This window comes from Eleutherodactylus coqui, chromosome 2, assembly GCF_035609145.1.
Source record: "Eleutherodactylus coqui strain aEleCoq1 chromosome 2, aEleCoq1.hap1, whole genome shotgun sequence".
Taxonomy (NCBI): domain Eukaryota; kingdom Metazoa; phylum Chordata; class Amphibia; order Anura; family Eleutherodactylidae; genus Eleutherodactylus; species Eleutherodactylus coqui.
In genome coordinates, this window is record NC_089838.1 from 276,694,558 (window position 1) to 276,712,040 (window position 17,483).

Sequence of the window (17,483 nt, forward strand, 5' to 3'; positions counted from 1 at the left end):
TCTGTTTGTTTTTTTTCCATACACATACTGAATCGCTCTCTTTCCCCCCACTTTCCAGGTCCTCACACTAATAACAGCAGTGGGAACAATGAGTCCAGCCTACCAAACATGACCAGGTCACTTCTACTGGTGGATCAGCTCATAGACTTGTAAAGCGCACACATGCTAGCGAACCCCCTAAACTACCCTTCCCTCCCCACAGAGGAGTAACCCTACATATATATATTATATATATATAGATAGATAGATATATATATGTACATCTTTTCATTTTTTATTTCGACCTTCTGTGCACATCAGTATAGTGTGGATCTGCTATGGAGCCTGTGGCTGACTCTGAATACATATCCTTACCGCCTTTTTTCCGTCGTGAACAAACTGCTTCCGTCTTAAGCGATAAAGACCTGTGTGGTGGAAGGACTGTGCGGGTTGGACGACTGTGTCGGGTGGGAGACGAAGAAAATCCAGTGTGCTTAAGCTGTGCAAATAATAATGCTCCATGTTTCTTGTTCTATTGCCGTACCCAAATATGAATACTCATCATAAACTGGTGCATTTCTTTCTTTTTTTTTTTTTTATTCCACTTTTGCTCACTATGTCGTCTGGATGTACTGAAAAGAAAATTCCACAGGCCTCTCTATTTTGTCATCCTAAGATATTTGTATGTAGGACGGAACGCAAGTCCTTCTGGATTGATTGTATGACGGCACAGCTTGTTTTCGATGTTGAGGATTGCAATGCTGGTGAATCTTGCCTAAATATATTCAGTGTTAGTACTTGTATCTCAGGAAGCAGAATATATTAGGATCTCTGCTGAGAGGAGTTCACCACCTACATTCTTTTTTTTTTAGAAAAATCTGATTACTAATGCAGGCTGGGATGGGAACTGGCAGCCTTTCAGCCTTTCAATGGTATTGGGATTGACTGAATTGAGAACAAAGGAAGGGGTTAGGATCGGCCGGACTGTAACCTTACCGTTCTCTGTCTCTTAAAGCAATAGTAATCAGATTTTTGGAAAAATAAACTGAAGCGGAGAACTTCTTTTTAAAAATTTGTGTTATATCGGTGACTACACAGCTTGGCAACAGCAGTGTTTGGAACGTAATGGAAGTTGTCATATACCACACACAGTCTGCGATGTTAATGGATCTTCGTCCTCTGCTATGTTACACATGTGCTTTCTCTGATTTCCTCTGTTTCCTCCCGCATATTATATTGAAGGAATAAAGAAAATTATGTCAGAATTTGTTGCTTGATGCTAGTAAACTGTGGAGATTTCATAGACTGATGGCCTTAAAGGGGTTGTCCAGTTGTAAATTATTAACGGCCTAACTTAAGGATAACCAGAAGAATAAAGAAAAAATAATGGGTGGAGCTACCTTCTGGATTGTGTATATGTAAAGCCTTCAATGGCACAGGAGAGAATATTTAACAAAAGTACTGTCAGTCCAGAAAATACGCCAACTTCCCTAGGGGGGGAGCACAACCAAGGCTATGTATAAAGTAGTCCAAATCTGCTCAAGCTTCCAATTTGGACAATTTGAAACAAGTAGAAAAAAGTACATTTCTTATTAACCCTTTCCAATCCACTGTCTGGCGTCTGAAGACATTCTGATGGAAGGCTGTACAGCTCCGATGCCGGAAGACGTCCTGCAGGGTATTCTTACTGTATATTACTGGCCGCTATGTTGTCAGGGGACCTCTCCAGCATGTCCCATACTGCAATAATTGCTCTAGCCAGCAGACAGCGCCATTGTATAATGACAGAAAGAGAAAGCCCCCTAGGAAACCCTGAATCCAAAATTGCATTGCAAAGGGTTAATACACCCGACAGAACAGCATAAAGGGATTATTGAGGTGAAAGGAGATGATTACAAAAAGGAAACACAATGAAAAATCATCAAAGACAATTACATAATGTTACAGGGAGAAGTGTAAATCACATATAATTTTATATAGGGTATACAATGCAGAGAAGACATAATGGCAATAGACGACAAGAAAAGAACTCCTTTATTACTTCACCTTGCAATTACATGAGTATCAGTTTATGGGTCATTGTGCGCTTGGGGTAAGTGAAAATACTCTTCGCAGAAAAATCAACCTTGGATCTATATTTAAGTTAATTAGCTTATCGGATAGTAATTAAAATACCTTTTATTGGTAAGAGTATAAAATTACGGGGTTACAAAATCTTGAGCAGTGTTTAGAAAGAAAGGTATATCTAAAAAAAGAAAGCCGTGTGTGTGGAGGGGGGGGGGGGGTGTTGTAAATTGATGAATCCCCACCTCCTATGTGTAAAAAGGACTAATAAGGGTTGTAAAAGCTTAATTTCTCTGGGTAACTGGAAAAGCTCTTATTAACCCCTTAGTGATGAAACCTGTTTGGCCATTAATGACAAACCAATTTTTCAGTTTTTTTGCATTGCCTCATTCCTAGTGCCATAACTTTTTTTATTTTTCCATCAACAGAGCCATGGGAGGGCTTGTGTTTTTGTATTTTTTTAATGGCATCATTTTTGGAAACCTAAAATGTATTGTTTAACTTAAATTTAATAGGAAGAACATTAGAAGAAAAAGAGATAAAAGACCAACCTGATCAGATTTGATAACCTGATCTTAAAGGAGTATTCTGGGTACAGAGTGCAGAATTAATTCAACATATTTATACGGCACCGTGAAAGCTGATCAAAATAAAAACTGCCAGAATTATAGATTTCGTTAATCTTGCCTCTAGAAAAAAATGAAATATGTTTCCACAAATTAGATAAATGAACACCAGAGTTCATCCCACAAATAACAAGCCCTCATAGAGCTCCGGCGATGGAAAAATAAAAATGCTACGGCTCTTGGAATGCAGCAACTCAAAAAAAAAATATTTAGTGTACCAAAAATAGCAAAACCCAAAAACTATGTATGAGGGTGCATTCCCATGAACGTATATCGGCTCGGTTTTCACGCCGAGCCGATATACGTCGTCCTCATCTGCAGGGGGGAAGGATGGAAGAGCCAGGAGCAGGAACTGAGCTCCCGCCCCCTCTCTGCCTCCTCTCTGCCCCTCTGCACTATTTGCAATGAAAGGAGGTGGGACGGGGGTGGGGCTATTTCTCGCAATTTAGCCCCACCCCCACCCCACCTCCTTTCATTGCAAATAGTGCAGAGGGGCGGAGAGGAGGCAGAGAGGGGGCGGGAGCTCAGTTCCTGCTCCTGGCTCTTCCATCCTTCCCTGCCCCCTCAATTCCCCCCCCCCCCGCAGATGAGGACGACGTATACCGGCTCGGCGTGAAAACCGAGCCGATATACATATACGTTCGTGGAAATGCAGCCTAAATCTGGTACCGCCGGAATCGTGCTGACCCCGAGACTGTTATCACATTAACTATTTTGTACACTTTAACGTTGTAAAAATGAAATCCAGAAAACAAAGAACTGATATTTTTTTTTATTTTTTTTTTCTCTCCCAAATCCAAAAAAAAAAATTGACTAAAAGTTGCGCAATACATGATAAGTACTCAAAAATGCCATTTATAGAATACAACTTATTTAGCAAAAAACAAGCCCTCAAATGGCTATGTTGACCAAAAAAACTAAAAAGTGATGGCTCCTAAAATGCACCGATGGGGAAAAAAAACACAGAAAAACTAGTTTGTCATTAAGGTGCAAACAGGCTTTGTCACTAAGGCATTAATAAGCATAGGTTCTATGAACTATACACACTGGATATTGATTTTTCAGTTATTGAGAGAAATTAAAGGGGTTGTCCGCGAAAGCAAGTGGGGTTAAGTACTTCTGTATGGCCATATTAATGCACTTTGTAATATACATCGTGCATTAAATATGAGCCATACAGGAGTTATTCACTTACCTTCCCTGCGCTGGCGTCCCCGTCTCCATGGCTCCGTCTACCTTCAGCATCTAATCGCCCGATTAGACGTTCTTGCGCAGAGGGGTCTTCTGCCTTCGGGTCTGCCCGGCAGCAGCGGCGTTCTGGCTCCGCCCCCTTCTAAGCGGCATTGCGTAGCTCCGCCCAGTCACGTGTGCCGATTCCAGCCAATCAGGAGGCTGGAATCGGCACACGTGATGGGGCGGAGCTACGCGATGACGCGTAGAAGGGGCGGAGCCAGAACACCGCTGCTGCCGGGCAGACCTGAAGGCAGAAGACCCTTCTGCACAAGCGCGTCTAATCGGGCGATTAGACACTGAAGTTAGACGGAGCCATGGAGACGGGGACGCCAGCGCAGGGAAGGTAAGTGAATAACTTCTGTATGGCTCATATTTAATGCACGATGTATATTACAAAGTGCATTAATATGGCCATACAGAAGTGTATAACCCCACTTGCTTTCGCGAGACAACCCCTTTAAGCTTTTGTGACCCCTATTAGTCCTTTTTACATATAGGAGGTGGCGGTACATCAGTTTGACCCCCTTCCTTTTTAGAGTATACCTTTTTTATTTTTCGCTTCTCATGTGTTTTTTTTTTTTTTTTTTACTCTGTAGTTTTATTACCTTAAAAAAATAAATTAAAAAAACCGCTTAGGTTTTTATGTTTTTTTTTTGTTTTTTTTTATTTCTTCAATAATAAACTAATCATTTCCAACTTGATTTCTCATTTCTATGGGGAGTATTTTCACTCACCCTAAGCACACAATGACCCATGAGCTGATATACGTTGCCTGTGCAATACTCCTTCACTCGCCTTGCAATTAAATAAGCTTGTTTTGTTTTACTCTTTTTTTCTATTGCCATTATGTAATGTTGTCTTTGCCTCTGAGGAAGGAGTTATACACACCCAAATGTGTTGTTTTTATTGGATTATATTAAGAGAAGTTGGACTCTGAAAGAGTGCAAACTTTCAATTTTAAAGTTTTGGTCTACTTCCTAAATTACTTTAGGATAGGCTGTCTATCATAAATTAGTGGGGGTCTGCAATTCAGGGTATCTGCCTATCAGCTCTTTGCCAGGCTGGAGCTCTTGTGCACTGAGCTGATGTCTGCAGGAAAGCTGCTTATTCCCACTGCAGTGGTGAGGCTTGGTATTACAGGTAAAGTGATTAGTAGCTTTGTATGTAATACCAAGCCAGGACACTGCAGTGGAAACGGCACTCTCTGCTTCCTGTAGAAATCGGCTCAGTTAATTAGCTCACCAGACCAGTAAACGGCTGATTTAGCAGGCATCCCTAGTGGTGCACCTCTACGATCGATGGCCCATCATAAAGTTAATTTATCATTCGTTTACAACTGAACAACCCCTTTAAACTGGTTTTGTAATAATTTTGCCTTTTATGAGGGCTCAATGTGACATGCAACAATGGTGGAGATCGGTCAGCTTGCCTCAAGACCAAGGGGGTCGTAGTTCCCACTCATCGAAAACGTCCTTTTGATTTAATAGGGACACTGTCCATTGAATTCCATGGAAAGTTAATGACTTATTTGGCCACTGAGATTATGAACCAAAACCCATCCATTCTTGAACCAGCTGCCAGATCCCCTCCATTGTAAGATTTATGACATATCTGATTTGTCTTAAGACAAGATTAGAAAATGTGAGTGATCAACTCTGATCGAATAGATTTGGTCATATAACAGACCAAGAAAGAACGTTAGAGGTCCTAAAGAATATATATCATATTTAAGCAGGGTATATAAATATATAGGCAATTAGGGTAACTGTAGAGTGGTATGCATGATCTAATGAGTGATATGTATGATGTATGTAATGACAAGGCGCTATTTGATTATTGCTATGCAAGCTGGACCTCTTCTGTAAGCTAACAGTTTACATTGCACAGGATTTGCTTAAACAGTCTTCTAGTTCTATAAAGAATATCGGAGGAACAGGGGGCTTCAGAACTTCGGTGGCATCAGCTTATCTAAATATCACTTTCTTGAAAGGGAGCATGAGATTATAAAACATATGGACTTTGAAGATTGCCTTTTGCTTGTGTGATGCATAATTTTTGTGCATAAATATATCTTGCATTTCATAGATTCCCTTTAGATTAGGGCATTTGTATGAAACCTTATCAAAGCTGGACAAGTGGCTGCAGTTGTACCCACTGAGGTCAGGGGCATGAATAAAGTTCACCTGATGTTTCAGCCTCTGACCCTGCAGTCAGTTTCCATGAATGGAGGTAGGGTAGACATATCCTTGCCTCATCTGTAAGCATCCAAAGTGGCTCCATGTCAGAAAATTGGGGTTTGGACCAAAATCTAGTATGCCAATGCCTAAATCAGTTGGAGAATGGTTTTAAAGATTTGCTCTTCTTCTCCCTGAGCCTTTTCTGCTATACGTGTGTCATGAGAAGTTATAACTTCCAGACCAATAAAGGTAGAGGAGGTTATAAAAAGGTTGTTGATTTCAGAGGAAGGTAGACAACTCCTATAATGTTGGGCCAATATGCCCTACAAAGGAAGATTCCTTTTTAGACCATATCAGATGAACACACTGGATCAACAACTTTGTGGCCATGATTCTTAAGAAAATGTGGAAACGACTGCAGGACTCTCCATCTGGCCTCCTCATTGGCAGTTCAGGTTTTGATGATCTAAAATACGACATTGTTGAGCTGCCATAATCTGAATGAAGCTTTCCTTTATGAGAGGTTCCCTTTAAAGAGAACCTGTCACATCATAGGAGAGCCATAAACTAAGTATATAGTTTCATAGAACACTTTTAATATTTACTGGTCTCCCTATACCCGCGCTATCAGCCCTGGAAACCGGCACTTTGTGCATTGGACTCATTTCTATAGTCAATGGAAATAGGAAAATGGAACAATGCATCTACCACGCCATCTATTTAGAAGGCAGTATTCCTGCAAGTCCATGTCTGGACTTTTATCAGACCTTGTAACAATGACTGGAAATGTGTCAGTCTTCTCCAGAAGGAAATCACAGTAGGTGGAAGGAGACTTCTAAGGCCAGTTCAGCCTGCTACCTTCTATACGCCGATGAGTGGCGAAAACCCTGAAACGGTCTGTGCATGATAAGATTTTCCTTCTGGAGAAGACTCTGGCTTTGGCATATATTCCTAGTAAATTTTACTAGGCATGTAAAAGGTCTGATATTGACTGACAGTAATGCTGCCTTCTAATAGGTGGCACTGTAGAAGCATTGTTCCATCTTCCGGTTTTGCATAAATTTCCCAAAGGAGCATGCATGGCCTTAGAGGTCTCCTTACACCTACTGGGTGCTGTCCCTAAGGAGAAACGTTACCCCTCCCGATGTACCGTCACACTGTTCTGCTTATTGTACTCCTATGACATGACAGGTTGCCTTTTAAGGTGCACCTAAAGGCCAAAATTAAAGGAACGAGAAGTGCGCAAAAGAATGCCAAAATGTCTAATTTCATAGAGTAAATGCCAAAAATATGCATAACCTTCTTAGCAAATTTTAATGTTTTTTTTCAAAAATTGGAGTTCTCAATCTATTAACATTGCAGAATTTCTCAGAACCATATATCAGTCTGTGGCTCCACTTACATTGTACTGGTGACCTAGACCTCTCTACTCTGCATGGGGGATACCTGTGTGGGCCGATATTTTTCTTATTTTTGTTATTTAAAAAAAAAAAAAAAGTATTTAAAGCTGTATCTGTGAGTGTGTGTGTGCGCGTGTCCTGCAAGATCAGTGTAACCTTTGTGTCCGTGAGGGTTTCCTATATATCCGTATACTGTACACAAGATGTACAAGTTGTTGGGTGGTCTATCTCTGTATGTCTTCGGGAAGCTCTCCATACAACGTACTGGATTTTGCTGTTTGTACATAGAACTATAAGCCTTCTAAGACTGTGGGGGATCTCCTCTGTATAACAAATTTCTACCTTCGTCCAATACACCGATCTTACTTTATTTCTTCTGTATTGTATGGAAAGAAAAAAAAAATTTCTCAACCCGAGAGCATTTATCATTATTGTAGGCAAAAAAAAAAAAATCCTTTAGTGAAGTGGTTGGTAGAATTTGACTTGTGTATATATAAATATATAAATATATTTTAGTTCATGCTCCTCCTCCGTTAGTTCGGATCACTCCAGGTCTCTCCTATGTTTTCCAAAAAAGGGAAAAAGATAAAGAATTAAAGTAGAGGTGGAAATAAAAGCAAAAATGATGGCATTTACAATCTGCACATTTCCTGATTGTATAGTAGATTCCAATCTATTTCTGTGAATTAAAGTATTTTAAAGAATGGCAATGTTCTTGGACTTGAGTGGTTTTAATCGACGAAGTTTTGTGTAAAGTTTCTCTTCTACAAGGGCTAGTAATGCCTAAAGGCCCATTTAGACCCAACGATTCTTGCTCAGAATTCGCTCACAACCGTCTTGAGCATTAACCGTTGTGTCTAAATGCACGGACGTTGTGCAGTTTTCGTGCACGATTCGTTCCTTGCTCAATTCTAGTTTTCTAGAACTGAGTGACGAACTCTTAAGAGTGGTGCAGGCTGTTATCACAGTTGGCAGCGCTGATAAGATTCCTTTAGCTTGTGTCCTGCTGGTAGTTGACAGTGGGACGCAAGCTGTAAGCGTGGAGAACAATGCAGCTGTTTGCATATGCAAAACAGCTGTATTGTTCGCCGAGTGATAGCAGCAGTGTCCTGCTCTGCCTGCATAGCCCTTTAGTAGCTAATTAGCTACTATAGACTATGCAAAGATGATCACTCAAACTGAGCGATTTTTGAGCAATCATCTTTCATTGTAAATGGGGTCTTACACCTTGGTAATGGTGATAGATAATTATCATATCTTCCTGGTTCGGAGAGTAAAATTAAAGACAACACTTTTTTGCCTCTGTGCTCTGGCAGAATGGACATTTTTGAAACTAGTTGGATCTCTTCTTTTATTTTCCTATCTGTACTAGAAAATTGAAGACTAGCTTCTATTTGCTATGAGTTCTACTTCACTTTCTTGGATTCTGCTATTGAGCTATTTCAGGGGATGCATGTAGAGCTACAAATGCTGGTGCTCCTGACTGTTTAAAAGTAGGCAATCTTCTTGAAATTACATTTTTCCATTCACTTTTGGACATTTGTCACATATTCTGGTTTCGAACTATAGTGTTGTTCATCCCAATTTTGGCCCATCCACTAAATAGGTGATAAATGTTAGATCGGTGGGGTCTTTGCTATCGGATACCCTCCCGGTTTCACCTTTACGAAACTATGGCAAGGAAGTTTGAAACCACTCCTTTTCAAAGTGTATAAACAGATTTGTGGGGTCTGACTCCTTGTACCTAAACCAATCAGTCAAACTGCAGTAAAAGTCTATGGGTTTGGTGGAAAGGGCAGAGGACAGTGCTTGTCTAACATTTATCACCTATCCAGTAGGTGAGTAATGTTTTAGGCTGCAGTACCCCTTTAACACAAAAATACTCTTCCCAGACTACTCTGGCTGCAGTGCGATAATAATCTTTATATAGCACTAATATATTTTAGCAAATCATGCACGAAATAAGTCATAACATACATTATTAAACTGATGGATAGTTTGCGTAAAAGGGGTTTAGGGCCCTTCTCGCAAGAACCTACAGACTGTAAGTAAATAGGGGTGACGTGATGCAAAACCTTGTTCTGTACAATCCAGCCAAAATTATGTAATATACAGCTATACATGTACACAAAGCAGCTGTATGAGCCAGTCATCAGCTGTATTTGCGGAGAAACAGGCAAGATGTGCATTCAGGATACAGCTAATAGAATAGTTCAAAGGGGAGGGTAGAACTTGAGTAAATGAAGAGGTAAATTAGAGAATATGGTTGAAAAAAAGTTGTATTTTAGGAGCACTCTTAAAACTGGGCTTTGGGAATAAATCTGATTGTCTGGGATAGTTAATTCCAGACAACTGGTGCAGCTCTGGAGAAATCTTGCAGTGGGAGGTTCAAATTAAAGGGGAATGTAGTGTAAGGTCATTAGCAAAGCAGAGAGTATGGGCAGGGTGGTAGACAAAAATGAGGGAGGAGCAATAGTTATCCTACTTCATTATCTCTTTCCTGCACATAATAGAGGTTACTCTTCATAATAATTCCCTACAAAGCTATCTCAAGGTGTCCTTCTGTGAGAATACTGTCCCCTATTGCATGCCTTCTACTAATTAAGGATACCTCTGCTAATATACACTGCAACATAAACTGTAATATGTATCATACAGAATGGTTTCCCATGAGAGTCCATAGTAACAAAGTGTGAAAATCCATATGGTTACAGACTCAAATGATCCTGAAATGAGACAAAACTTGTCAAAAACAGTTCAAAAGTACGCAATAGGCTTGTGCAGCAAACACCAGGAAGGTATTAGGATGCCTATGGGTAAGGAGTTTGCATCAATGACAGTAGCATCATTGGAGACTGATTTACAATGGGCATCTTTGTGATGTGCATTTATATGGAGACTTCAGACGCTTCCTCTATTCTTATCTCATCTTTTCATAGCGATTTCTTATTACTTCTTCCTAAATATTACCTGCAGTTCCTAACTTCAAGGTAAGATCTCTTATCTGGGTGTTATATGTGGGTCCAGTGTAGTATACATCAACTTCTGGCTTTATATGTAATGTGTAGGATGATGAATTGGCCTTTAGAACCCTTCCGAAAATTACATAGTGGTTACCATATACAGTAAAACCATCCAAAATGGCAGTTACCAGGCCTAATATGCATAGGATATGAGGGAATTGAAAATCCGTCTTAGATTGGGATCTGATCTAGATCAGCATGGAGAGGTTTCACTGTATGTAATATGCTATATCTATTGGGCTGTCCCAGAAGCCACATCATAGGCACTTTGCAGTTAACTGCAACATCCCTTATTGCTGCCACATCGATCTGCCTACAGCCAAGTGTATTTCATTATGTTATGTGTTCTGGTTTCAATTGTCTGTGTTGTCTGGCTATCCCCTCTGCCTCTCAAACAAGATCATTGTTCAGAGAAGGAACCTAAATTTGACCTATCATAGTAGCTTGTCATTTTCATCAGTGCCCCCGTGATCTATTTAGATAGCAAAGTATGTCAAATTTGGATGTTCCTTGTCATTAAAATTTTAAAGGGGTATTCCAGGTTTTCTTACTGACGACCTATCCTTAGCATATCATCAGGGATCCCCACCGATCAGCTGATCTTCGGGCCCGTTGTTAGTGCAGCAAGCCGCACAACGTCCTTGGTGGTCAGGGCTGGAAGGGTACTAGACAGCTGCACTCCCACTGAAATCAATGGGATCAATGCCTCCTATTACATTTCTTGCTCCTCATTGCATTCATAGCCAGAAGTATAATAGGGGGGAATTGATGCTATTGACTTCAATTGGAGTGAAGCCCTCTAGTGCAATTCTGTCCGTGACTACTGATGACAACGTCTGGCCCTGCCATAATGACAGCTGATTAGTGGGGATCACAAGCGGCAGATCCATGCCGATCAACTATTGATAATCTCTCCTGAGGATAGATCATCAATAGTAAAAGCTCAGAATACACCTTTTAATTATTGCATGCCTATCATTATAAATTTTAAATATTATGTCTTTGTTTCCATGTATAGGTCTACTACAAACTCCTCAGTCTTTCCACATGGGAAATGATGGGATTTTTAAAAGCCCTAGTTCTGCAACATGTCCCTTATCATCTGAATTAGAATTAAAGTCTGAAAGTCCATCAAAAGGCCCATCTAGTTGCAGCTCCTTTCATAGCAGTGAAGGAGAAGGCACTGACCACGAGCCAGACCTTTTGGATTGCAGTGGTTCCAGACCTCTCCTGATGGAGTCAGATGAAGAAGAAGGTTCTAAGAAAGTCAAGGATGCAGCATTTATCAATTCGGAACATCCTGTTTCCAGTACCCCTATATACACTCCATCAGAAAGGATGGTACAGATGCCTGCAGGAGGCTTCACCACAGAGGTCGATGTTTTTGCCACAGCACCATTCAAAAGTTCAAAGCTTTCAAAGGATGATTCTGATATATTCTCCAATGCTCCATTTTTGGCTAAGTCCTCACCTACTTTAAACCAGCTTGAGGAATCTGATGTGTTTCTTAGAGCACCTTTTACAAGGAAGATTAGCGTTGAAGACCCCATTTCTGGTCAATCTTATTCTGTAAAAGGAGGTGAAATTGTAGGGGGAAATTCTACATTCCGAAATAGTGACTTGAAGGTGGGAGGCAGTTCCATGAAGACTTCTTACACTACTGGAAACCTTTATGCACATTCCAGCAGAAGCATTGAATCAGTTGAAGCCTCTCTGTACCTAAATACTTCTAAAGAGTTATCAGGTGCTGAGAACCACAGGATCCCTGGTCATGAGACATCCCAAGAGACTGTATTTGGGACTGTGGTAACCAAACCATTCCGCCCTCAGTCTTTGTCTAAGTATTCCCGGCACTACAGCCCTCAAGAAGGGCAGGCTGTGGATGCACAGCCCATTGCTGCTTACAAAGTAGTGTCTCATTCTGCAAAAGCCTCAGTAGCTGGATCTGTTCCCATCACACCAGTGACTTATAGAACTTCAGAGGTTGCAAGTGCAGATCCATTTGGCTTGGCTCCATTTCCTGCCAAAGCTGGAAGACAAAACCCATAGAACATAGTTGAAGCTATCTACCTAAGGGCTTGTTCACATCAGCGTTTTCGGAGATCTGATTTTCTGCTCTGTTCAGGAAAATGGCACCCACTTGGCTGAACAGATCCGTCTTATGTCTGAATCGAACTGCACTGAACAGGCCCAATTGACTATAATGGGGTCTGTTTGATTTCCGGGGGCAGTCTGGCATTTTGCCAGAATTTCTACAGGATAAAATAGCACAGCTTGCGGTTTTCTTGCAGAAATCAAAGGTGCCTCCAACGTTGATGCGGACGAACCCTTAGAACCTATGCTTTCTTTTTGCGGTGCACTTCCTATTAATGTATTAATCCTTTTTCTGCTCTATGCTGCTCTGTTTCTCTTTGTCACAGGACAACTTCATTGAAGTCCACTTCTCACCTACACACGGTAGAGTTAGCTATTTTGTGGACTGAATTGTTAAAGGGGTTCTCCAGGAATTAGAAAGGTATTCTATTTCAGCACTTCAAGTGCTTTAAATTTCTCAAGTACTTGGTCAACTCGTTGTGGCCTTCAAGTTGAGATCTTGGAGGTGTGTAAAGTCGGAAAGATGCCAGCAACTGAAATTCAATGAGAGAGCTTGGAAGTTTCAGCCTCCATTATTTTTCTTCCTTACTCCTAGAGAGCCCCTTTTTAACTAGAATGTAGTCTGAGTTCACCAAATCACTGTGATGACAATGAAAGAAGACTCATAAACCATCGATGTGCATTTCCAACATATCCTCCTACCTGTGTTTTAAATGAACTGTTTATTTCTCACTTTCTTTGTGAAAACATTACTGAAAACACGGTATATTATGGTAAGCCATCTCTGTAATAGGTTAATGTTAGTGATATTTTTGATTTTTTTGATTATTTTTTTTTCCTTCATTTGTTCGCTGTCAGTTTTTGTGTTTTTTAGTTTTTAGGGTGTGTTTAAGACCGTAGACAATTGAGGTGCCTTATTTATGGAGATGAAGGATTTCAACCTGACATGTAGGGTCTGGTGCTCCAATAGCTCCCTCTGGAATTGCATTCTTCCACCAACCCTAGACATGGGGAGTAATCCTTCATCTTGGCCTTTTAGTTTTATTAAGTTTAATTGTATTTTTTGTTTGTTTTAATTTGTTTCTTCTTTTTCCCCCTGCCTCATTCGGTGTTATTCCTAACACATTAAAAACACTTGGAAAGAATGGCTGCTGTTACCTTGTAGATTTTTAACCACCATATTCTCTGGTCATATCATTCAACTCCTTTGGGTCGCAGAGTGCAGACAAAAAGTGGAGCGTGCAAAACAATGCAGCTCTTGACCTGATTGATATTTACAACTTCTCCATGTTTTGTCATAACCTTACAAAATGAGAAGTATTGTCAGTGTAGATTTACATATAAGACCTGTTGCATTTGAGCAATACATTTACTTGCAACGCTTTCATGGTAGATAAACTACTCTACCTCTACCTCCACCTCCCCACCCCGATCTCTGTTCCAATGACGACTACCATTGTTTTGTCCTATTTTCCCATACACACTGTGAATCATTTATGGATGAAGGTGGGTTACTGGTTTGTTATGTGACCTTTACCTTGATTTGCTTTAAGCAAATGTCCCAACTTTTATCATGTTTTTAGGTCCAGTGTTCTGTGTCCATCAACTTGTAGCGGTCTGCGGCCTGTTTTCTGATACAGAGCTCTGCAGAGGTAGGGTTAAATATAAAATTCTGTCTTCCGGCAGCCATCCCTAGACGAGCCAAGAAGTTAAAGGTACTTTTAATACGGGCCAGCTAATGCCCCCGACAGCTATCCCATTGACTATTGCTCCTGTACTTCCACTCAGTAGCGATTAGTAGTTCAGAGAATGGAGGTGGAGCATACCGGAGATCTCTTCTAGCCACCCGCATTCCTTAACTGCACACAGGCAGTCATTCATAGATGAACAACTGCCTGCTTACATGGTCCGATAGTCGCTTGGTTTTTAGGTGAACTATTAGCCAGAGATTATTGGGGTGATAATTGCCCCATGGTAATGTACCTTTATTGCATATGATTATATTCTCAAATTCAATATATGAACCATATTTAAGAGGACATAAGGACCTGTCACATGCTTGGACCAGCAGAACAGACTGTATACTCTTACAGTCGCATCTCAGCTGATTCCTTCAGTGTTTATTTTCATTCTAGCTCCCCAATCCAGCATTTGCATGCAATGGCTACCATTACTTTCAGGGTTCTCTGTCAAGTGAACGGTCTCCACCTTTCAATAACGATGATAGATGTGACATTTGATTCACACTGAATGGTAGAAACGAAACACTTGACAGTGTATCAGTATCAAGCTAGAAAACTATCAAGAGCCATTAGGAGTGACCGGAGAACCTAGAACAAAAATAAAAACTTACCAGCCAGCAGAGTTGGCTGTAAAGGTATGTGGCCATCCTGCTTGTCAAAGGATGTGCCGGGTCCTCTTGAAGTCCCCCGTCAGCCAGAGGTTAATCATTTTAAATCAATATCTATGCAGGTAATTTCAGAGCTCTGTATCAAGAGAAGAATGATGAACTATAAATCTGTATTGAGAAGTTGGGCAGCACAGAATTTTGTCTATTTAGATAATATGTCCAATTAAAAAAAAAAAGAAAATTAAGTTGCATCCCAGCAGAAATGAATGTCGAAAGTCACATGATAATGTCTGTCTCAAGGCTGTTTTCAAAGTTTTCATCCGCTGTACTGGTTGTTCGACTCAATGTATAATAAGTGACGCTGTCTACTTAGTGATGGCCAACAAAGATTACAAAATAGCTCAAATTGGGTAGACCGCCATGTAATTGCGAGTTAAGAGTGGGTAGAAATGATTGGTTAACGTGGGCCCCATCAGTACAGTCTAGATTATAACAGACTGAATCTATTGGTCCAATCATGCATTTTGACTGTGTAATTGCTGTGGTCACTGTCTGCAGATAAGAGTGACTATCCTAGGGGTCACTGGTATATGACCAAGCAAACCTCATGCTGGTGACTCAGAAGTGACTCATCTGTTGTGAAACTTTTCAGGGATAACTAAATGGCAGAACGCCTATCAAGCTGGACACCACAGTCATCTGCAGGTCATCAATGTGTGGCTTAACAGTGTATCCTCATGTAGTAGACGGTATTATGTGATCGATCATATTCCCATAGCTGAACCTACCTGGCTTCAGTCTAATTTAAAGCTAATCCATTTATGGTCTTCCTTTTTTTTTTTCTTTACCAACATGTTTAGAAGTTATGACCTAATCCTTGACATTAAAATAAACTGACAATCACTCATTTCTGGGTCATATGCTGGCTATTAGTTTTCTCGTATAGCCTATCATTCACCAGTACCTGCTTACTTCTGGTCACTTTTTGTTTTTTTTTATAGATGAGTTACTTAACAAAAATGCTAAAGTCCATTAGTTACTAGGACAGAGCCCTTTTAATTTGGGACATTCCCGAATTAATTTGAGCTGTTGGGTTACACTAGTTATGCAGAAAGCAGATGGGCAACCGGCAAAACTTCTGTACTGGTTCTCGACTCTAGATCAATTTTGGTGATTAAAAAATGGACCATTAGCACGGGCCAGAAAAACTCTATGCTTTTCTGTGTTTCACAGGTAGAACTGATGACGGGATGCCCTTTAATTCAACAAGTCTTTTTTTTTCTGCATAACTTAAGGGTTTTTCCAGGCAAATACTATTGAGAATGAGGATAGGTTATTAATAGTTGATTCCTGTGTATCTGCTACTTAGGATGCTCAATGATCAGCTGCTCAGCCCACTGTCAGTGCATCAGAGTCGGAGGTTGTGATCTGGGTTGGAGCAGGAAGTCTCAGAGGTGGCTTCACTACCATTAAAAACAATGGGAGCGAAGCCGCCTATCACACTGCCGGCTCCACATTGGCGTCTGAGCAGGTAGTCTCGGGGTGGCTTCACTCCCATTAATTTCAGTAGCAGTGAAGCCACCTCTGAGACATCCTGCTCCAACCCTGATGATGTCAAGCCCCTCTGCACTAACAACGGGTCAAATGATCGCTGGGGATCCGCTGCTCATCATCTACTATCAATGACCTATTTGCCCATAAAGCCCCTTGTCAGGTTTCCCAATGCAAAAGTTAGCATCTTGTTGCATGTTCTTCTCCAACACTTTCCTAGAGTAAAACACTTTTTAAAGTGTGACTGTGTAATCGGCCAAGAAGTATATTTCCGTATATTTACAATTAAATCAAGCAAAAACATGGTAAATGAAATGCATTAGTTCTATCCAACCATAGAGAATTCACCCGTTTTCCTTGTGTGCTGGTTTCACAATAAAGTAGACTCTACACATAAAGATCCTGCAGTCAGTGATAATGTAAGTGCAGATACGAGCAATATGATAAAGGGATGACACACCACCAACCAGTACCACCATAAAAAAGCGATGTTCTCACCATGGACTGTTCTGTAATGTGACCAGATGTATGGTCTGTACTTTGATCAGCTTGTACTGTAAATTCAGGTGTTATTTATAAGGCGTTGGCAGGACACCCCTGTCTTATATTGTTGTACTGAATGCTATGTACCATGGTTCCCATATGACAGGTGACCACATAATATGGAGCCAGAAGACACATCTGTTTTGGTGTACCAACTTAAAGTACTGCTCTCTTGGATTTTTCAAGGGGTAAAATTAAAAAAATCACCTGACTAGAAGTATTTGCCTGCTTATTTATCATTTTAGTTACTTATGTATAGGCAGGAGTTTCTTTAAAGCCCCATAAACTGTTATGGGGCTTAAAGTTGAATGGGGGCTTTGGAGAACTGTTTCTTTTTAATATACTCACCATGTCCTCTGTTCCAGTACTGTGCCCCCTAGAAATCAATCCGCATACACAGTGGGACTATTTTCAGAAGGGTATGTGCACGTGCGCTTTCATTG

The 17,483-nt window shown here is 40.6% G+C and overlaps 1 protein-coding gene across 9 annotated transcripts in view; it reads left to right on the forward strand.

Annotated features, from left to right (window-relative positions):
• Positions 1-17,257, forward strand: part of AAK1 (AP2 associated kinase 1) — a 103,880-nt gene extending 86,623 nt beyond the window's left edge. For 5 of the 9 annotated variants that reach the window (XM_066593040.1, XM_066593042.1, XM_066593041.1 and 2 more), the window contains one exon: positions 11,521-17,257. In XM_066593040.1, coding sequence (XP_066449137.1) covers positions 11,521-12,551 — 1,031 coding nt within the window. In that variant the 3' untranslated portion in view covers positions 12,552-17,257. Of the gene's footprint in view, positions 1-58; positions 849-11,520 lie in introns of those variants that run through there. The other 4 variants (XM_066593045.1, XM_066593047.1, XM_066593048.1 and 1 more) reach the window with 1 other exon arrangement.
• Positions 17,258-17,483: the final 226 nt, after the last annotated feature.